Genomic DNA, 23,509 nt, shown 5'->3' with positions numbered 1-23,509 from the left:
GTGAGAGTACCAATCCTAACCACTAGACCACTGAGCATCCCTTTGCATGTTCCTGCTTATTCCAATCCAGAGAGGGGTATAGCAACAAGTGATGCTGTCTTCTATTTCTGCCATCCTGCCCTGGGCAGAAAGTCATGCCTTACATCTGTCTTGGCCAAAATATAAATATATTTGTCCTGTTTACATTTCCTCACAAGCTTTAACTTTATACAGAGACATTGAGGTATCTCAGGAAACAACGGCTAAGAGTTAAAATGTGAGATCCTTACATTTTGGCAAAGAATTTGTGGAAAAACAATGACTCAAGGTATAGTTATAGTCACTATAGGTATATAGTCACTATAGGTACAGTCACTCCTTATGGCAAAGAGAGGATTGGGGGCTCTTCAGGGCACGGAGGACAGATTTATGCTCTGTTTCCATGCTAGGAAATCCTGGGTACTCTCTAAGTCTGTGTCTTCAAGAGAGGCCCAACACTTGCTTACCTATCAAGGGCACTGAGTCAGATGTCGCAGGCATGATCTCAGCCACCAGCAACATGAAGACAGTAAGAGAGAGTAAAACTGTTATCCCTGAAACATAAACACAAAGGTGCCTGAGATAGAACAGATTATAGGGACTCAATTCCACTTAACTGTGCCTAACCTGACATCCAAATAACTACAGAGGTATGGGGGAGGGGTCAGTGACATCCTGAAACTAGATGCAGAATTCTCTGTACATATAGGCATGGCCATTTTTTCTGGGGACTTCTCATCATTTACCAGAGTCCTAGATAGAGATAAGTTTAGGAGCCAGAATTTTAGAACAACAATACAAAATGAATTACAGAACTCAACACAAGTATGTCTCGTTTTCTTTATTACACTAGGATCTAGAGGTAGTTTCATATAGCATGACAAAACAAAACAAAAACAAAAAACATGCTATCCAAAGACCTGGCTTTTGGTCTTGACTTTGCTATTTACTTCGATAAGTCACTTAACGTGTCTGAGCCTTGCACTTAAGATACGGGTTTGAGGATGATTTCTACATGTACTAAATATGGCCTTGGTAACTCTTTAAGATGTTGAGAAATTCATCTCACCATTACAAATCTTAGTTTTCTTATCTTTGTATTGGATCTTAAGGAATCACCCTGTGGACAGCAATATATAGATGCAAACTGGTACTAGACTAAACTGTTCCCTGTCCATAACAAATGCTGATCAGTTGCTACCAAGGAACAGGATTGGGTGGCAGGAGAGGAGAAAGCAAGGCCCCTCAGGACAGAACTCAGTAGTCTCTCCCTGGGCATTTTTATATTCTATGCAGGATCACAGGATCCTTCAGATTCTCAGGAGGGCATGGACATCCAGCATGGAGCCTAGATCAGGAGCCTGTGGTGTCAGGAAGATGCCCTGGGCTGGCAGGTCAGTGTGTGATGCACCAAGAAGGCTCTGCAACATCTCTGCACCCAGAGCCGTGACAAGTCCTGCACTGTCCACAGTGATCCCTACAGCACTGACCTGGAGGCAAGGCCTCCTGTCCTGTTGCAGACTCCCACCCAAGATCAGGACACTTACCCAGGGATATTTTCTCCCCAGAATCTGCAGGGAGCAAGAAGACGAGGAGGGCCAGCGCAGAGATGAGCACACAGGGGATGAGCAGGTTGAGGCCATAGTAGAGGGTCCTGCGGCGAATGGTCACTGTGAAGGTGACGTCTGGGTACGGCTCTTTGCAGCACTCATAGAACTTCTCACTCCGCTTGCCTGGGATTCCTCCATTAGCAGGGGGTGGGAAGGAACCATTGTCTGAATAAAATTACCCTGCTTATTTATTTTAATGAGCATATCACACAAATGACCATGGGGTTTGTTGAGTGCTAAAAACCTGGATAATCAGTGTTTGAATAAACCATTTGTTTATTTAAAGAGGCCCAGAAAACTCCCTAGTCTTTTCTATGTAAGAACACAGCCAGAAGACAGCCATCTATGAATCAGGAAGCAGGCCCTCAGCAGACACCAGATCTGCCAGTGCCTTGATCTTAAACTTCTAGCCTTCAGAACTGTGAGAAATAAATTTCTATTGTTTATAAGCCACCCAGTCTATGGTATTCCATTATAGCAGCCTGAAGGGACTAAGACACCAGGATTATAAATAATACATTATAAGCTTTACACCATTATAAATGTAATTATTGTTTTTCTATTTAAAATCATCAAATATAGTTTCCCACGAATTGCAATTTACTGTCCAGCCTGATTTTAGGAATGGAGCAGATTCTAATATAAAGATGCCTATACTAGCACTGACTTGTTTAACTACATACTTTTCATGGAAAGCATTGAATTTTCTATTTTTTTTTTTTTTTTGTTGTTCTCATTGTATAGCTCTCAGTAAATTACAGAGATTGCTGCAGGGTTCAATAAATGTTCACACTGAAAAGCAGAGTGGAAAATCCCAAACTTTTAAAGCCAGCACAGGAATAAAGTGGCTTTCTACAAGGCCACTGGTCTCATGTCTTTGCTAGACTTACCCACAAGGTCCCATTCTCCGTTTGGGATATAGCCGCTGATATCTGCCTCTTGCATCTGTAGATCCAAGGACCACCCTCCGTAGGACCAGGACCCAAACTTGAGTTTGCACTGCTGCACATCAAAGGGGAACCAGCGCACATCAATGTAACAGGAGCTCTTGAATATGCCTACGTGGACAATGAAAACGGCCAGAAAAACTGAAATGGAAGGTGACTAAAATGGAAGGTGACTGCTTTAAATACACAGCATCTCACACTGTTGGTGGGAATGTAAACTGGTGCAGTCATTAAGAAAACTGTATGGAGATTCCTAAAAAAATTAAAAATAGAACTACTATATGATCCAGTGACCCCACTTTTGTGTATATAGCTGAAGGAAACAAAATCATTACTTGGAAGAGATATCTTCACTCCCATGTTCATCATGTTCATTACAGCATCATTTGCAATAGCCAAGACACAGAATCAACCTAAGTATTCATTGATGGACAAATAAATACAGGCAAAGATTATCAAATCTCTCTCTCTCTCTCTCACGCACACACACACACACACACACACACACAATGGATAATACTATTCAGCCTTAAAATAAGATGGAAATCCTGTCATTTGCAATAACATGGGTGAAGCTGGAGAGCACTGTGCCAAGTGAAATAAACCAAAGACAAATACTATGTGATCTCATATGTAGATTTTGAAAAAAAAAAAAAAAAAAAAAAGGAAACAACTGAACTCACAGAAGTGTTGAAATGCCAGGATCTGGGGGTGGTGGGGAAATGGAGAGGGGTTGGTCAAAGAGGACAATCTTTCAGTTACAAGATGAGTAAGTTCTAAGGCTCAAATGTACTACATGCTGACTCTAGTTAAAAATATCGTATACTTGAAATTTGCTAAGAGAGTGGATCTTAAACATTCTCATGGAAAGTAAAACCAAACTCAGCCATGTGAGGGGATAGATATGTTAACTTGATTGTGGAAATCATTTTACAATGTATATGTACATTGTCATCATGTTGTACACCTCATTACATTTTCATTTGCCAACTGTACTTCAATGAAGCTGGAAAAAAATTAAAATATAAATAATATATTTTAAAATACAAAAAAATACAGGGGCGCCTGGGTTGCTCAGTCAGTTAAGTGTCTGACTTCAACTCAGGTCATGAACTCGCGGTTCATGAGTTCAAACGCTTGCATTGAGCTCTGTGCTGACAGTTCAGAGTCTGGAGCTTGCTTCAGATTCTGTGTCTCCCTCTCTCTCTGCCCCTCCCCCGCAATGCTCTCTCTCTCCTTCAAAAATAAATATATTAATGTTTAAAAATTTTTAAATATAAAAATATATTTTTAAATTTAAAATATAAATAATTCAAATAAATAAATACATACATACAGAGCAATCCTTTGATTTCGATCCTCAATATGCTGTTCATAATATGCAGTGCCTATTCTTCATGGCCTAGGAAAGGGCTGACGAGTTATACAATACATTACTTATGATTTCAGCACGTCTTTTTAAGGAGGGCCTCATGCACACATTGTTCTGACCCACCTGTGTTCCCTTCGAGAGGAGGTGACGTAGGCTTCTGGGCATCTAGACTAGGGGTGAGTAGAGAAGCATTCAGCCCCTGCTCCTCCAAACTACAGCTAGACCTGTCCAGAATAAGCTTGGACATTTTTGGGAGATGTCTAGAAAGAAAACTTGGGTGAAGCTTTCTTGTTTTTTTTTTTTTTTTTTTTAATTCAAAGACAACACCTTTATGCTCCATCAAAGACTGTTCTGAGGGATTTCTGTGCAAAGAATTAGAAGTTCTGTAAACTTGCCATGCCTGTGTATCTTCAATCTCTAAATAGTAAGAAAGAAGAATAGAAAAAAATCCCAGAGAAATTGATAAAAATGACAAAGGGTTTATTTAGAAGCAGAATATGAAAGGGATATGAATATGAAAGGATATGTGTGTCTGTGTCTGTGTGTGTTTGTGTGTCTCTGTTTGGTTGGGGGGGTGCGCAGCGTGGGCATTTTCCTTATGTTAAAAATTGAGAAAATACTTGGTTATCTAGAAATGTATGTAGGGAATAATTTTAACTAGTTTAAATTCTAGATTATGAACAGAACAAAGACTGGTAAGTTTAAATTGAAGGCATAGTGCTGGGCACAAGTGACAGTTTCCATTGAAAAGAGTGATTCCAGGGGCACCTGGGTGGCTCAGTCCGTTGGGCATCTGACTTCGGCTCAGGCCATGATCTCACTGTTTGTGAGTTCGAGCCCCACGTCGGGCTCTGGGCTGACAGCTCAGAGCCTGGAGCCTGGTTCAGATTCTGTGTCTCCTTCTCTCTCTGCCCCTTCCCTACTTGTGCTCTGTCTCTCTCTATCAAAAATAAATAAATGTAAAAAAAAAAATTAAAAAAAAAAAACAAAGAAAAAGAGTAAGTCCAAGCTAAGACAAGTTGGGAGTGAATTTCTTCCAGGTCAGAGAGGAGACCAGATAAACCCTTATAGCAATTTATGCCCATGTACTCCTCCCTGCCCAGAGAAAGGCCAGAAGGCAAGAGAAGGCACAAAGAGCTAACTAAGGGTGCCTCTATTCCTGCGGACAGAGTCAGCTCTGTACATTTCTGCTACTAAATTTAAAAAAGAATGAATGGCGGAAGGGATGTAACAGCCTTGCAAACACAACCCTCAGCCCACAACCAAGTTAGGAGAGGGTAATAACTTCCTGTCCCCTCAAGTCCCTTTAAATATGATGTTCAGTGTTGCACCCAATGTTCACGGGCATCTGGAAGTCAATACAGACACTGCCCTCCCATTAATGGGCTAGATCCCTTCAAACCTACATTGCCTGTAGAAAATGTAACTCTATAACTGAATTATTCCATTTCTATGAAATGGCCAGAGAAAGAAAATCTCTAGTGACAGAAAGCAGATCAATGGTGGCCTGAGGCTGGCAGTGAGTATGGGGATTAACTGCAGACCAGCACAAAGGATCTTTTCAGGGTGATAAAAAATGTTCTAGGAGCGCCTGGGTGGGTTAGTCAGTTAAGCGTCTGACTCTTGGTTGCAGCTCAGGTCATGATCTCATGGTTCATAAGATGGACCCTCATATTGGCTCTACAGGCTGATAGCTCGGGGTCTGTGTGGGAGTGTCTCTCTCCCTCTCTCTCTGCCCCTCCCTTGCTTGCACTTTCACTCTCAAAATAAATAACCTTAAAAAAATAAGTCCTAACACTAGATTGTGGTAATGGCTGTACAACTCTGTGAATTCACTAAAAATCATTGAATTGTGCAGTTAAAAGCAATGAATTGTATGATATGCAAATTATACTTCAATAAAGCTGTTATAAAAATATGAAATAGAAAAGAAGATAATTTCATAACCAAGTCTCTATTTCAAATCTTGTAGCCAAAACATTTTTTTTTTTTTTTTGCCTGTGCTTCGTTACATGAACAGAACATCATCCCAGATCTGTTCTACATGACCCCCAGGGCACAGTCTTGCTGCCCCAGGCCAGAAAGCTCCAAACTTCTCCTGCCAATGTATGGAAGACTCCCACACTCACAGCACAACATGCCTGTCCTTACCAGGCTCCTGGGGCCATGGAGGCTGGGACACAGGAATGAAGCCCCAGAGGGGGCTATTGCACACAGGCAGCTTGGGGCTCAGGAGTACTGCTTCTTGTAGCTGAAAATAGCTTCAGCCTTCAAAACAATCTGTAACACCATATTCTTGTATACTGATGACTACTGGAGATAGTTTTTTAAAATAGCCCTCATAATAAAAGCTGCAACTCACAGCCTGGTGAAAAAGAATGTCTGTGCATGTGATGGAAGGCTCATCCCATAGCTTCAGTCTCCAAGGGGCCTACTATTAGGTGGAAAGCCTGCTTGGGCTGGGGGAGGGGTGAAGGAACTGGGGAAAGTAAAATGGAAGCACGTGCTTTAAGACAGAAAACCTGAAAATCTATAGCTCTTCAGTCTGTACAAACATTATTGAGTTACCTGCCTTTGATGGATTTAATCACTTACACATTCATTTATGGACAGGTACCTGGTTGATTAGTGGTGGTTCTAAGGTGTATAAACATGGAATCTGCCCATGGGATGCTTATCCTCCACTAAGGAGGAAGAGCATTTAAGCAACAACTCAGGAGGCAAGGCCAGCTTTGCTGTGCTGTGAAATGAATAAGAACGTATACATGTGGTGTACAGTGTGTGTATGTGGGGGGGTGTGTTGTTGGTGTGTGGGTATGTGTGAGGGAGGTATGTGTGTTGGGTGTATATGTGGGGTTTGTGGTATGTGTATGGTGTATAATGTATGTGTGTGTGTGTGTGTGTGTGTGTGTGTGTTGTGTTGGGGGTGGTAGGTAGGTGGGTATAGTGTGGCATGTGTCTATGTGGGGGGTGGTGTGGTGTGTGTAGGTGTGTGTGTGGTGTAGGTGTGTGTGTGTATGCGGGGGGTGGTGTGGTGCATGTATGTGTATGGGGGAGGTATATATGTGGGGTGTTTTGTGTGCCTCATGTTCTATAAATTTAATCCACAGTGAATGCAAGTCCCCCTTGTCAGGTCATTTCCCGTTCTCCTTAAAACCTGCAATCTGGGCAACCCTGGACATTTTCTGGTAGGTGGTGTGTAATGTGTATGCATGTATGTGTTGTGCAGGGGGTGGTAGGTGTGTGGGTATGGTGTGTGTGTGTGTGTGTGTGTGTGTGTGTGTGTGTGTGTGTTGGTGGTGAGGTGGGGGGTGGTTGCAGATTGCCTGGGAGCAGGAAGTTAAATGGTTGCAGTGGGGAAATAATCCTGGAAAGAACGTGTAAAAAATCATCTCAAAGATTTCTAAAACTCTGTTAATACATGCCTCAAAGCATTAAAACCCAGGTTCCTCAATGCTCTATATTATTCAGTGAACATCCCAGGGCCCAGTGAATTGACAGAAATGATGGGCTTTTGGGAAAAAAATCAATCCCAGGAAGCAGTTAACCATCAACTGGTTGGGAAGGAGAAGAGAAGCTCAGTTAGGAATAAGTAATTGATGAGCCCCGCTTTGAAATCACTTGCTCTTATACCCAACACCCAAGTCCTCTGTAACACACACACTCAAGAAGCCAGCAAGTCCACCATCTCGCCCCAACACCAGAAGAGCAGCACCTGCCAAGATACGCAGTCTGGTGGGAGGGGAAATGGTGAGCTGAAATGGGTGGAGAGAATGGCCAGGGTTGCCTAGCTTGCAGGTTTTAAGGAGAACTGAAAATGACCTGACAAGGGGGACTTTCATTCACTGTGGATTCAATTTAAAGAACATGAGGCATACAATAAGAACATACGACACATGCCACCAAAGACAGTTTGAGCCATGACCCCAAGACAAAAAAAGGGAAAGATGGCATCATCAAGTTCAGGAAATACATGCAAGCACACAGGGAAGAAAACAGCAAGGGGTGGTTGTGAATGAGGCAAAGGAGGCCCACCACTAGTGTGAGCAACCATTGGGGGATTAGCACCACAAACATGCCGAAATTGTCTAACTACAGGAGGACAAAGGAAGTGGATCTTACCTGGAGGGAGGTACTGGCAATGCCCAGAAGAATTAACTAACACGTTGGTGTGGAATGTGGCATCAAATCGCTCATCAGCACTAGAAACACAAAAAGGATTTCATGAGTCAGCACTGCCAGGCAGTGGGTTTCCCATGCCCTTAGGTCTGTTGTGACTGTGCTGGAATAGCTCTGGCAGGTGCTACTCTTCGTGCTTGGGTCATGCCACCATTCACAGCCTGCCTGGGAGATCTCAGAGCAGAGGTTGGTAGAGGCCAATGTCCACCACCACCCCCTCATTTCATATGAACTGTGATTTTCATATGCCTATAAAACAAAGTTCTTAGCAAAAGTCAATCCTGAAGACAATTTCATAGGACAGGAGCAGATGAGAAATTTCTATCTATCTGTAGGGTAGAAGCTCTCTGCCATTGACAGCCCCATGCAGGCATGGATTTTGATCCACTGTCCTCAAAGCTCCAGTTCCAGTCTCCTGAATGTGCCCAATGCTTGGTTGATGCTTATCCAATACATCTTGAATGACTGAAGCTGCAAGTGCAGGAGGTTGCCAGGCATAGGCAGAGCCCAGAGGCATACTGGGTACCATGAATAGCAATGACGGGAATGTGGGCAGGTGAAGAGAGAAGAATTAGGTATAAGTTTTAGATAGATCCTCCCCAGCCCCCTCCCTGCACATGTTCAGAAACTCCTGCAGCCAGCAGTTAACAAATTCTATAAAGGGGATGGGAAGAAGACACAAAACACAAAGAAAGAACAACAATTAAAGCCAACAGCCCTTAATATCCATGTCTTTTATTTTCTGTATTACGATACTTTGCTGACCCTGGATGAAGTGTGCCCCCCTTCCGCTCCCAGGTTAGCCAGTTCCCAGAGATAGCAGACAACTTGTTCACCAGTGTATCCCTCAAATGCAAACCATCAAATCCAGAGCCCACACCCCAGCCACCTCCTTTATCAGGGTTTCATATTCTTGGCCTCTGTCCCTCTGCTCTAATAACCAGAGGGCCAGGTACCAGACAGCTAGGGACAGCCCCTATCACCCAGAGCCCACTGAAATTATTCACACTGGCCAATCTTAACTCTGCTCATCCTGCCTCACCAGTTCCATTCCATGGAAACCACAACAAAGGCTCTTGCCCATGTTCCCCCTTCACTCCCTCTGCCTCCTGACCCACCCCGGTGTTTTCTTGTGTGGGTCTGCATGGTGTGCTATGCCTCCTGTTTCTAGGGAACTGTGAATAAAAACTGCTTCCTCCATGACGGCTACTTCTGTGTCTGCATCTCTTAGCATACCTCATTAAAACAAATCCTGGCTATCCTTAAATAAAAAGAAACAGAACTCCCTCAAGAAAATACAGGCAGCCGGGTCAAAATGCTAGCACCAAGGAGTTAAGTTCCTCTCCTTTTAGCAACTGGGGACCTGTAGTAAGGCTGCATACTTCTGCAGAGGCTGGGGCAGCCTTTTCTAATCCCGAGGTCCTCTGAAAGGGAAACTCAGAGTCACAAGATATTTGAGGACAGCACTCCGCATGAGAGACACAATTAAAGACACAGAAAATATCCAAGAAGAAGAAGTGAACAAAAGGAACAAAAAAAAATTTGCTCCTTAAAAAAGTAATATCCTCACAGAAATTCAAGAGGATATTGCATTTAGTAAAACACAGCAATACGAAAATTAAATTTTGACTTATGAAATAAATGTTTATAGACAGGTAGGAGGTCTGGCTGATAAGAATCACAAAGATGAAATGTGAGACATTGATGAAGAGGGCCTTCAGAGTACAAGGCCAGGAGAACTCACTCAACAGCTGCTGGAGAAACAACAGGGGCAATGGGTGGGAGGGAAGGGCCAAAGAAATCACACAGAGAAATTCTAGGGCTGAAAGAAACCAGTCAAGCATGAAGGCAAAGAGAGGCACCTTCAAGAACATTAAAGGCCTTACAGAGCTTGTGTCCCACGTGCTAGACTTGAGGATGAGCTCTAGGAAAATGAGGGTGAATACTGAAAAAGAAGAAATAAACTTTTGAACTAAAACTAAGTATGAGGGCAGGTGGGTGGTTCAGAGGGTTAAGTGTCCGATTCTGGATTTCAGCTCAGGTCCTGATATCATGGCTCAAGATCTAGCACCTGCATGGGGCTCTGCGCCGACAGAGTGGAGCCTGCTTGGGATTCTCTCACCCTCTCTCTGCCCCTCCCCTGCTCGTGTATACGCTCTCTCTCTCAAAATAAATAAATAAATAAATATTTAAATAAACAAATAAATTGGGGTGCCTGGGTGGCTCAGTTGGTTGAGTGTCTGACTTCAGCTCAGGTCATGATCTCACGGTTTGTGAGTTCGAACCCCACATCAGTCTCTGTGCTGACAGCTCAGAGCCTGGACCCTGCTTCAGTTTCAGTGTCTCCCCCTCTCTCTGCCCCTTCCCTCTCTCAAAAATAAACACTAATTTTGTTTTAAATAAAAAATTATAAAATAATAAATAAATAAATAAATAAATAAATAAATAAATAAAACTAGGGATCAAGAAAATGGATTTCCATGATGAGCTGTGCAGTGGACCTAGAAAAGGCACAGAGGGGGTGTGTTTACACATTACAGCAAGATATGAGGTGTCTCTGAAGAGACTCAAGTAGATTCAGAGCAATGGAGAGAAGAAATAAGCTGGAAAACACCACAGATTCTATTAAAGACACATTAAAAAAATCACTGTAATAAGAAAAAGAAATGTCAACCACAAACTCTGCGGAAAACACTGTACAAAAAAAGTCAGGGTGTGAATATGAAACAAAAATGTGATGATGTGCAGAGGAAGAAGGAAGAGAGAGAGACTAAGCCACCACAAAAGGATAATCCTTTGAGATGAAGGACACACCCACCTCCTTAACTCTGAGCACACGCAAAGGGAGAAGGAGGAGGGGGCAGGCTCAAGGTGCAAATATTCTTTGCTTGACTGTGGTCTGTACCCGACTGTCTCAATGAATCACATGATAAACAGGGACTAGGCACAAAATAGCTGAAAATGTGGACCTTCACAAAATCACTTTATATCATATCATGATTTTCAAACTGAGTTCTCAGGAACCGTGAGATTCTGTGGATGTGCTTTGGAGTTTCTGTAAATGTTTATTCCAACATCTCATTTCCTTGTATTTTAAAATGCTAATAAAAGTCCAAACCCACTCAAATTTTTACAAAATTTTAACTCTTCAGAATAGACTACCTACCAGTGGATTAACGCATGTGGCCCATTTAACTCCTTTTTTGGTGGAAGTTTAAGCTAAAACTTCTCTTGGCATGGTTATGCTGTATTTATAAACTTCTTGTGAATGAGTTACCCAGTAAGACTTCAGTTTTGCACTGCTCTTTTTAAAACTTCACATTTGAGCCTACAATTCCAGCTCAGAACCAGCACATGTTTCCACCTCTGTAGCTACAACTGAGAGCACCGTGCGATTCATGACAGAGGATACATAGTTTTGCTTATTTTAAGCTTGGGTTTCTTCTCTGATTTTTACATTTATAACAAAGACTGTGATCATCTGTTAGATCAGTGACTCAATTCTGGAAGGAAAAAAAAAATTCCTCCAAGCTCTTCCTCCATACATTTGGATCAATTTTAATTGAAGACTCTTGAGATCACAAGACAAATGAGTAAAATCAAGATAAAAATCTGTTTCCATTAGCCAACAGTTTACCTATGTGACTCACTGATTTTTAAATGCGGTCCAACCAAAATAGAATATTGAAGACAAACAGAATTGTAACTCTGTCATCATTATCAAAATTCAAATCTTAATATTTTTTGGCAGTTTTAGAATTCTTTTCCATTTTATACATAAATGATATAAAAGTAAACTCCTGTAATAATTGTATGTTAATACCACTTTATCTGTTTTGGCCATGATAACTGGAGATAAAGTTTGAAAAAGGGCCCTATTGCTAAAAACTGAGTCTGAAAACAGCTCTCCAAGGCAGGTAATGAAGTCCCTATGAAACATGAGTAGCCGAAACCACTGCAGTGACACAGGAGGTGACAGTGTCAGTGCTGTTTGGCTTCCGGCCCAGCACTATGTGCATTCAGTGATGTACAATGGGGGGGGCAGCAGATAGTGACCATGAGGCCATGTGGTAACACAGCCTTGCAGCCAGCAGAAACTGATAACCATGGGTTGGGATGGGTCCAAGGACTCAGTTTATTCCTCTCTCTGCTCTGTTGTGCATGTGAACCTTTCTGTAGTAAACAGTTTGAATATATATACTAATATGTATTAGAACACGATGTGCTCACAGAGTTCTTGACAACTTAGGCACATGGCCCCTTCATTACCTTTGAGGGCTCCTCTCTCTAGCTGCCTGGGTCCTTGTCCAGCCAGCGAAGGGCAGACAGGCTCCCACCCCCACCACTGATGGGGCAACAAGGGCAATGGGCCTTGGTCATTGAAAAGTGACCATGGACAGGAGGGATATTTAGCCTAAATATTCAGGGTTCAGGCCCTATGTCCTTAGCGGGGTGGTCAGGAAGAAAGGGCATCTGGATATGCTCTAAAGATGGGCAGAACTCCAGCAGGTGGAAAGGAAAGTTGCTATATCCCCAACAGAAGGCATGATCTGATCACATATCTGGAGGTTAACTAGACTGAGGGAAACTTCATGAAGGTGTGGTTTGTCTGGACCCTGAGGTGAGTGAGGTATCGCCCCAACACCTTATCTTAGCACTTGCCTCAGCAGCAAAGGCTAGCCTCCATGCTAGCAAACTGTGGGTGGCTATGACTGCAGGATCCAGGAGTCAATCAATGCTTATGGAATTAATTACAAGCTGTGCTTTCAGAAGCCACTGAAAGCACGGGCCAGCAGAGGTGAACCCTGGAGGGCTGGGATTAGATTTCTTCCTGTTTTCCATTCCCTAGGGCTTGCTCTGTGCCTCGTTCCACCCCTGACTCCTGGCCTGGGAAGCAGAGCCTCTGAACCCAGCTCAGTGCAGCCTCCTGCTTAACCTGCCCTACAGCAGTGACCCCCACTGAGGAGCATGGAGGAGCTCAGCCTCAAGCCAAGGAAAAGAAACTGAACATGCCACCCCCAGAATCCTTTGGTCCTGGAGTCTGGCTCTCAGTGCCCTGAGAGAGAAGAACAGGGTGACCAGCCATCAAGAAAGCCCAGAAAGTAAACTCCCAACAGGCCACATACTCACTAAACTATGATTCTACATGCAGGTAATTCTGAAAGAAAGAGGAAAAAAAAAAAAATCCAGGGTCACCCTGCTGTACCAAAGAGGGTAGGCACTAGGTATGTGGGTTCATGAAGACTCTAATGAATAAGGATTCATGTACAATCCGCCCCATTCCCTCTGAGCTCACATTGTCCTTGAAAGAAGGACGGAAAAGCAGGAGATGAAAAATGATCTCAACTGTTCTTACCACAAAATGAAATAATGATTATGTGATGTGATAGAAGTATTAGCTAATGTTACAGTGGTAATTAAATTGCAATATATATTTGTATCAATACATTGCACGCAGTAAACTTACAGACAGTTATAGGTCAATTATATCTCAATAAAACTTTTTAAAAAATAAAATAAAAACATTGGAAGGAAAAAAAGTAAAGGGGGAAGAAATAGAGAGCCAATCTATCTCAAAAGACAGTGGATCAAGGTATCATTTATTTTAAATCTCTTTTTTTAAAAAAGCTATCAATTACATGTTAAGACATCTCTGATATAAAGTATGTTTAGATTTCAGAGGGGAAAACAGTCTGTTTAGAATAGATGAATTTTTTTTCAAAAGAGAGTAATATGAGACTCTTAAATACAGGAAACAAACTGAGGGGTGATGGGGAGGTAGGAGAGAGGGAAAAATGAGTGATGGGCATTGAGGAGGGCACTTGTTGGGATGAACACTGGGTGTTGTATGTAAGCGATGAATCATTGGAATCTACCCCCAAAACCAAGAGCACACTGCATACACTGTATGTTAGCCAACTTGACAATAAATTATATTAAAAAAAAAAAAAGAGTAGTAAGTCCTTTTTCGGGAGACTTTTAGTTCTGTATTTTACTCTAACATGTTAAAGGTCTACTGCCAGCAATGTGGCCAGTCATAGTCTGTGAACAAAAAGTCTTGAGCAGAACTGAAATTTTATGGCCATTTCTACCTGTCAGAGATCCCAAGGGACAGATATCTGGGCATCAGCTGGAAGCTTCCAGAGCAATATATTCAATCTGTTCTTTATCCGCCAATTTACATGTTAAGTGGCATGTAACATGGATGTTATTATAATAATTGAATGTAACATTGGATGGATTATAACCATGTTATAAATAAGAAAATGTTATTACAGTATGTATCAAGTTTCTGAGCTCCCTATTTTGTTCCTTGAATTATATGACTATCTCTGACCTAGTACAATATCATCTTAATCACTACAACATAATGAAATGTTGGTATTTGGCAGAGTAAGTCCCCCAACTTTGTTCTTTTGTTTAAACATTGTATCACTGGGGCACCTGGGTGGCTCAGTCTATTAAGTATCTGACTTCAGCTCAGGTCATGATCTCATGGTTATTGGGTTTGAGCCCTGCATCAGGCTCTGTACTGCCTGCTTGGGATTCTCTCTCCCTTCCTCCCTGCCCCTCCACAACTCACTATCTTTCTCAAAATAAATAAACTTAAAAAAAATTTTTAAATGTTGCATCACCTACCCTTTACTCATCATTGTAAATTACAGGATCCACTTGTCCACTCCCACTAAGACCTTGTTGAGACTTCAGTTGCAATCACATTAAATTTATAGAATAGTTTGGGAAAATTGGCCATCTTTGCAATATTCAATTTTCATATAAATATGATATAACTCATTATTTATTTTGGTCTTTCCTATATTTATTTTTATTGGTACTTATAAACACTTGCAGATATTGGAAATAAAATTTGTTAAATTACATTTTCTAATTGTCACATGGGTAAAGAAATACATTCAATATTTTTACACTTGTCTTATATCCAATATATTTTGTCTAGGTAGTCTCTAAAAGTTTTTTTTTTTTATGTAAAGAAATTGCATATTCTATGAATGATGATAATTTAGTTTATTCCTTTCTAATACTTGATGTTTGATTCCTTTGTTTTCATTACTACTTAAATTCATACCATTGTTAAGATATGTGATGACAATGATTATCCTTATTTGTTCCACATACAGAAACTTCTAAATGTTTCAACTTTAAATGGGTAAAGACCTTACATCAAGTGAAATTAAGTTTTATTCTATTTCAGGGTACCTGGTGGCTCAGTTGATTAAGTGTCTGACTTTTGATCTCAGCTCAGGTCATGATCTCATGGTTTGTGTGTTTGAGCTCCTTGCTGATAGTGAGGAGTCTGCTTTGGATTCTCTCTCTCTCCCTCTCTCTCTGCCAATAGCCAGCTTGCCCATGTGTGCTCTCTCTCTCAAAAAAATAAACTTAAAACAAAAGTTTTATTCTATTTCACAAGTGGGTATTAAACACTGTCAGTTGATTTTTCTGCACTTACCAAGATGATCACATAATTTTTCTCCTTTCTGTAAATAGGATGAGTCATATAAATGGATTTTTCTAAAGTTAAACAAAACTTATATTTCTAACAGAAAACTAAATTTGATAGGATTTATTTTTAATTATTGCTAGATTTAGTGAGCTAATATTATAGTTAAGATTTATACATGTATATTCATAATTGACATTATACACTAGATGGAACTTGCCTATAAAACCCACCTTTTCCTTTCTTTTTCAAAACATATTAACCAAGAAAATGAAATTGCAGGCTTCAGATGTGGAGAAAATGTTTGAAAAAGACATACCTGATAAAGAATATAATCTAAAATACACAAAGAACTCTTGAAACTCAACAATAAGGGGGGAAAAAAAACAATCTAATTAAAAAATGAGCCAGAAACCTGAACAGACACATCAACAAAGATATACAGATGTCAAATAAGCATAAGAAAAGATTCTCCACATCACATGTCATTAGGGAAATGCAAATTAAAATGAGAAACACTTCTTAGATGGCCAAAATCCAGAACACTGACACCAAATGCTGACAAGGATATGGAGCAAGAAAAACTCTGATTCATTAATGGTGGGAATACAAAATGGTACAGTCACTTGGGGCTATAGTTTGGCAGTTTTTTACAAAACTAAACATACTCTTACCACACAATCCAACAATCATACTCCTTGGTATTTACCCAAAGGAGCTGAAAGCTTATGTATGTAATACACAAAAATCAGCACATGGACGTTTGTAGTAGCTTTATCCATACTTCCCAAAATTTGGAAGCAACCAAGATGTCTTTCAGTGGGTGACTGGATAAATCAACTGTGATACATCCAGACAATGGGAAATTATTCAGCAATAAAAAGAAATGAGCTAACAAGCCATGAAAAGACATGTAGGAACCTTAAATGCTTATTACTAGGCCAATTTGAAAAGGCTACATATGTAGGATTCCAACTATAAGACATTCCAGAAAAGGCAAAACTGCCAGGGGTTGTGGTGAGGGAGGGATAAATAGGTGGGGTAGAAAATGTTGGGGCGCCTGGGTGGCGCAGTTGGTTAAGCGTCCGACTTCAGCCAGGTCACGATCTCGTGGTCCGTGAGTTCGAGCCCCGCGTCAGGCTCTGGGCTGATGGCTCGGAGCCTGGAGCCTGTTTCCGATTCTGTGTCTCCCTCTCTCTCTGCCCCTCCCCTGTTCATGCTCTGTCTCTCTCTGTCCCAAAAATAAATAAAAAACGTTGAAAAAAAAATTAAAAAAAAAAAAAAAAAAGAAAACGTTTAGGGCAGTGAAACTACTCTGTGTGATATCACAATGGTGGATATATGTTATTATACATTTGTCCAAACCCAGAGAATGTATATGAAGAGTGAACCCTAAATGAAACTATACTTAGGTAATAATGATGTGTTAATGTAAGTTCATCAGTTGTATCAAATGTACCACTCTGATGTGAGACATTGATAATGTGGGGGCAGAGGATATAGGGGAAATCTTCGTATTTTCCATTCAATTATCCTGTGAACCTAAAACTGCTCTAAAAAATAAAGTCTAATTATTTTTAAAAGTTGATTTATTTTTGACAGAGAGAGAGCACAAGCAGGGGAGGGGCAGAAAGAGAGAGGGAAACAGAATCTGAAACAGGCTGCAGTCCCTGAGCTGTCAGCACAGAGTCTGACAGAGGACTCAGACCCACAAGCTGTGAAATCATGACCTGAGCTTAAGTCTGACGCTTAACCTACTGAGCCACCCAGGAACCCCAATAAAGTCTATTTTTAAGAAATATATATTGATTCAATTTTCTTGTCTATTTTTTCTATTTTGTCTAGAACCAGCTTCTATTTTTCTAGAAAAAGTTAATTCTGGCTAAATTTCCAAATTTATTGGCATAAAGTTGTCTATATTAATCTCACTTGTTTTTGTTTTTGTTTTTGATATATATGAAATTTATTGTCAAATTGGTTTCCATACAACACCCAGTACTCATCCCAACAGGTGCCCTCCTTAATGCCCATTATCCACTTTCCCCTCCCTCCCAACCCCCATCAACCCTCAGTTTATTCTCAGTCTTTAAGAGTCTCTTATGGTTTGGCTCCCTCCCTCTCTTACTTTTTCTTCCCTTCCCCTCCCCCATGGTCTTCTGTAAAGTCTCACTTGTTTTAAAATGCCTGTTGGTGGTTATAAACCCTTTACATACCTAATAAACATTTGTTTGTATCTTCTTTATTTCCTAAATAATTACTCTGAGGTGTGTTCATTTTATTAGTTCTTAATTATCTTTATTTTTTTATTTTATTTTTTTTATTTTAGAGAGAGACAGCGAGCATGAGCAGGTGAGGGGGACAGAGGGACAGAGAGTGAATCTTAAGCAAGTTCCACACTCAACATGGAGCACAACTTGAGGCTCGATCCCACAACCCTAGCATCATGACCTGAGCTGAATTCAAGGGTCAGACGCTCAACTGACTGAGCCACCCAGGCATCCCTATTAGTTCTTTTTAAAAACAGTTTATTTCTTGATTTCTATCTTACTTGTTTAATGTATTTCTACTCTTTGTTGTCCCTTCTATTTACTTAATATTAATATTTTTCTAACTTCTTGAGATTGGTGATTAACTCACAAATTTCCTTTTAAAATGTTTTCTTTGTTTTTGTTTTTTTATTTTTATTTTTTATTTTTTAAAATTTACATCCAAGTTAGTTAGCATACAGTGCAACAATGATTTCAGGAGTAGATTCCTTAGTGCCCCTTACCCATTTAGCCCATCCCCCCCTCCCACAACCCCTCCAGTAACCCTCAGTTTGTTCCCCATATTTATAAGTCTCTTCTGTTTTGTTCCCCTCCCTGTTTTATATTATTTTTGTTCCCCTTCCCTTATGTCAATCTGTTTTGTCTCTTAAAGTCTTCATATGAGTGAAGTCATATGATTTTTGTCTTTCTGTGACTAATTTCACTTGGCATAATACCCTCCAGTTCCATTCACCTAGTTGCAAATGGCAAGATTTCATTCTTTTTGATTGCCAAGCAATACTCCATAAAACCTTTTCTAATGTAAATATTTAAGGTTACATATTCCCCCTACATACACACAGAAACAAAGACACATAGACACACACATACACTCTCACACTAAAGATATTTAGTTCTCCAGATATTTACTTTTAGTAAAACAAGGATAAATCTATTCCTATATCTGTGTCTATGTATATCTCTATTAACTATCATATTTATATATTGGATAAGTCTTGTTAACTGTGTAGTTAAAAACTTAGATATCCTTGTTTTGTTGTTTTTTTTCTCTTCTTAAACTATCAATTACTGAAAGAAGTACATCAAAATCTTCTGCCATAATTATGGATTTGTCTGTCAATTGTCTTTATTTGTTTCAAAGATATTTTGTGTTTATTGCATACATACATGTGAGATTTGTTATATAGTCCTTTTTTAAATGTTTATTTATTTATTTTGAGATAGAGAGAGAGAGAGTGTGTGTGTGAGTGGGAGGAGGGGAAGAGAGAATCTTAATCAGGCTCTGCACTGTCTGCATAGAGCCTGATGTGAGGCTCAATCCCATGAACCATGAGCCAAAATCAAGAGTCAGACACTCAACTAATTAAGCCACCCAGGTGCCTCATGATTCGTTAGAAACTGTTTCTCTTTTATCACTGACATTACCTTGAATTTTAGTTGTTCTTTTTTCTTACAGTGTGTGTTGTGTTTCTTTGTTTTCTTTTTTTTTTGTGTGTGTGGGGGGGAGTTGTTTTGTTTGTTGCTGTTGTTTTCCTGTTGTAAATACAGCCATTATCATTCCTGGTTCCTGTTTGTCAGGTATCATCTTTTCATTTTTTACTTTTTATTTTCATTAGTGTGTTTATTTTTGTCTCATGTACTTAAGTGCTTTAGTTCCATCCAAACAGCCAATAGCTGGATTTTTAAAAGTATATATAGTTGGGAAACCTCGGTACTTTTACCTAGCTACCTAATCCATTTACTTTTATCTTCTATGTTGCTAATGCTTGGTTTTATTTCTACTACTTAATTTTGTGCTTTCAATTTCTCTCTCCTTTGATTGTCTCCTTTCTTTGAGTTTCTTGTGTTTTCCTTATTTTTCTCCCTACTTGCTCTCTACCTGTTTGAAAGTTCACTATATTCTTACGCTTCTGATGGTTATTCTTATATTTTTAATGTGTCTTACTCAAAAATGACAACTCTATGCCCTGCCAGAGCAACTTAAGTACAACAGTGTTTTACCTGCACTTGCTCTCCAAGTACTGCCTTCCACATAATTATTTCCAGCATTTTAATCTCTTTGCTTTTAATACCTCCAAGTTCATCATTATTATTTTATATATTCTAATTTGTTTGTATTTACCTGACTTTTTAACCAACTTCTTTGCCTACCATTCCTTTTCAAACCTTGTTCCTAAATGTTTATTCTGGCAGTTTCCCACTGCATGGGAAACTTTTTTAGTCTTTGTTTTCCTGAAAATGTCTGATTTTGCCCCTCATGTAAAAAATGATTTGGCTGGGGAAAGACTTCTAGGTTGATAATTATTTTCTTTCAGTACTTAGACAATATTCTCTCTCTCTTGTTTTTATTAATGGATTATACTGTGGCTTCTAAAAGGTCTGCAGTCTAATTGTCACATCTTTGTTAGTAAGCTGCCCTTTTTTCTTTCATTGTTCTCAGGATCTCCTTAGCTTTGAATGATCTGCAGCTTTTAGAAATGATATGTCTAGGGGCTCATTTCCTACTATCTACCTTTCCTCAGACTTGTATGTCCTGAATTTGAGGATTTATGTTTTTCATCAATATTATTAAATTTTCAGCCACTCTTTTGGAACACTGCTTATGTTGAAAAAAAGTGTTGTTTCAATGAAAAACTGTATCCTTGCTAACACACGGTTCTGAGTTACCCTGTCATTGTGTTTGAGCTATTTAGCAGTTCTTTGTAAGCTCCAAGCAATTGATAGATGTATAAATTATATGCTGTCTGGTAGTGATTTAACTGGTGGTGATTTTACTTTCTGTGCGTTGTAGATAAACAAGTTTTGTGTCCACCTACAATGTATCTCAATATTCCCTTCCTCCATATAAATCTTCCTGATTTAACTTCTCTTTTGAACTGGCTCTAACATCGGTCAGTTATATAAGTAAAATAAATTCTTTAACATGTGTTCATTTTTTATATCTATATACAAGTCACAATTTTACCTTTCTTCTGATTATTTTCAGAATAATCTCGTGAAACTTCTCCCACATTCTATTATTTCCTTCTATTTTACTAGCAAACATGTGTGGGAACACTAATCCTACATATGAGAGGAACCCATACTCCATGTCTTGCAGAATTAAGTACATGGTACCCCTTAGATTCATGCTTGCATATCTGCTTTCTGCATGACCTCAGACACACTGTGCTTTAATATGATTATGATCATGATTATTTATTCCTATTTTACCCTATTTGCAAAATAGGAATAATAATAGTACCTTTCTCATAAGGTTGTTAATATATGTAAGACATCTGGACCAGGACCTGGCACATAGAAACATCACAGAAGTGTTAGATTTTTTTGCAATTATTCACTATTCTTTTCATATTTTCCATCTATTTAGCTTGCTATAATTCATTCAGGAAATAGCCTCTTCTTCGACTATGTCTCATGATACCCAATGCCTCCACTGAGTTTTTAATTTTGATGGTTAAATTTCTCACCCCTGTTAATCCTGCTTGACCTTTAAAAAAATGTTTTTAATGTTTATTTATTTTTGAGACAGAGAGAGACAGAGCATGAACGAGGGAGGGTCAGAGAGAGAGGGAGACACAGAATCTGAAGCAGGCTCCAGGCTCTGAGCTGTCAGCACAGAGCCCAACGTGGGGCTTGAACTCACAGACCGTGAGATCATGACCTGAGCCGAAGTCGGACGCTTAACCGACTGAGCCACCCAGGTGCCCCTTGCTTGACTTTTTAAAGCTGCTTTAAAAAAAAAAAAAAAAATCTTTAATGTTTATTTATTTTTGAGACAGAGAGACAGAGCATGAACAGGGGAGGGTCAGAGAGAGAGGGAGACAGAGAATCTGAAGCAGGCTCCAGGCTCTGAGCTGTCAGCACAGAGCCCGACACAGGGCTCGAACTTGCGGACCGTGATATCATGACCTGAGCCAAAGTCAGACGCTTAACTGACTGACCCACCCAGGTGCCCCTTAAGGCTGCTTTTTAAATGGTACATTCCTCTTTTCTTGTGTTTTCAATTCTTAATCATGTTTAATTCTCTTAAAAATATTTGTTAGTTTCAATTATCTAAAGTTTAGATCTAAATCTATTTGCTGTGTTTTCCATTTGTTCCAAGTGAGTGGTTTCCTTGTTTCATAATTTTAATTTTCAACTCCTCTTTAGCAGGGTTTTTGTTTTTGTGTATGTGTATACTTTTTAAGTGAGTTCCATCTTACTTTCTCTGCTGTTTCATTCCTTACAGAGTCTTTGTACCATTTTCTGTAAGAACAAGAGCTCATGTTGGTGTTGCAGAAACAGCATTGGTGGGAGAGGAGGGCAGGGAAGTGAGGGGACAGTGGGAGGAAAGAACAGAGTCCTGTGGCTTTCCTGTCACAGCTGTACAGCCCTTGTCCATGGACACTTCTCCTTGTCCTGCCTTGTACTATTTGTCAGGCTGCAGAAATCACATGGCTCAAACACAGATTTACCACCTGTGGAGCTTGAACAGGGCACAAAGAAGCTTCCTAATGGGACAGACTGGAATGAACCTTCAGCGCACTAGACCCAGAAGGCAGCTTCCCCCAGCGCAGCCTGAAACAGGCAAACTTCTTTTTCATTTTCCTGCACTGAAAAGTAAGTGCTTTCTTAGTCCACTTCTCACTGACAGCAGCATTCCCACACCATGCCAGCTTTCTCAGTTTCACCCCACCTCTTAGGGGGCAAGTGAGAGGAAGCACATGTATTACTCCTGCCTTGGTGGGTGATTAGTTTTGTGACACAGAACAGCTCGTTGACCTCTCCAGGGCCCCATGTGGGAAAGAGAGAGATGATCTCCGTTTTCCAAGGTCTGCTTGTGGCCTGGGCATTCTTTCTAACACAGTGTTTTAGGTAGCCTATATAAATTGATGTGAAGAAGTCAATGAAAGAAGAAGTAATTTTTCATTCCTGAACTATGTAGCCCATGACACCTTTTCTGACTCTAGATATATGAAACAAAGAGAAAATTGGAAAAAATTAATCACCCTTGTCAGTGGAAGACAAAGTGTTCTGCCATTGGTATGACCATGTATTAAAAAACTATAAATTATATGCAGAAATTCGCATATGTGTGTGTGCAGAGTGACTAGAAAACACGATGGTAAAGGTAACAATATCCAACTCTGCCCACCTGTACTCCAGAGATCTCTATGAGCTTGGGAACCCCCTAAATAAAAGGGGGCCTGAGTCCTTACTAACGTAACTGGCTAAAAAGTGACCACATTAATATTTTAAGGGAGCTTTTCTCTTCAGATTGTTGAAGACAGTAAAGAAACTGATCAACATTAATCTGAATGATTAAGATGCCTAAATAAACTAAGCATATGTTTTCAAAAACTGCCACTTGCTATGACATATTAAAAAAGATAAAAAACATTATTTTTGTCTTCAAGAAGTCAATCTAAAAATTTTCTGCCCACAATGATACTATTTCTACCAAAACACTGAAGCAAAAAGGTTTATAATGAATTATAAAAACCAAACTTGGTTTACATTAAGTGGAATATAATACTGGGGCCTAATTTCTTTTCTTTTTCCTTTTCCTTTTCCTTTATTTTCCCCTTTCCTTTCCTTTCTTTTTTTTTGAAAGTGTGCAAAGTTTAGGCCAAAGAGGTAAAATAAAAACAGCTGTTTGGAATGAAGTGAACCTA

At 39.9% G+C, this 23,509-nt stretch overlaps 1 protein-coding gene across 1 annotated transcript in view; it reads right to left on the bottom strand.

The window, feature by feature from the left end:
* Window positions 1–23,509, bottom strand: part of CHRNA7 (cholinergic receptor nicotinic alpha 7 subunit) — a 116,747-nt gene that overhangs the window by 10,484 nt on the left and 82,754 nt on the right. The window contains exons 5-8 of the mRNA XM_040493862.1: window positions 8,070–8,149; window positions 2,519–2,686; window positions 1,566–1,760; window positions 486–572 (exon numbers count right to left, since the gene is read on the bottom strand). Coding sequence (XP_040349796.1) covers window positions 486–572; window positions 1,566–1,760; window positions 2,519–2,686; window positions 8,070–8,149 — 530 coding nt within the window. The remainder of the gene's footprint in view (window positions 1–485; window positions 573–1,565; window positions 1,761–2,518; window positions 2,687–8,069; window positions 8,150–23,509) is intronic.

Source organism: Herpailurus yagouaroundi, unplaced genomic scaffold, assembly GCF_014898765.1.
Source record: "Herpailurus yagouaroundi ecotype Mexico unplaced genomic scaffold, PumYag 185, whole genome shotgun sequence".
In the NCBI taxonomy this organism is placed as follows: Eukaryota; Metazoa; Chordata; class Mammalia; order Carnivora; family Felidae; genus Herpailurus; species Herpailurus yagouaroundi.
This window is presented reverse-complemented; position numbering and strand designations above follow the sequence as displayed.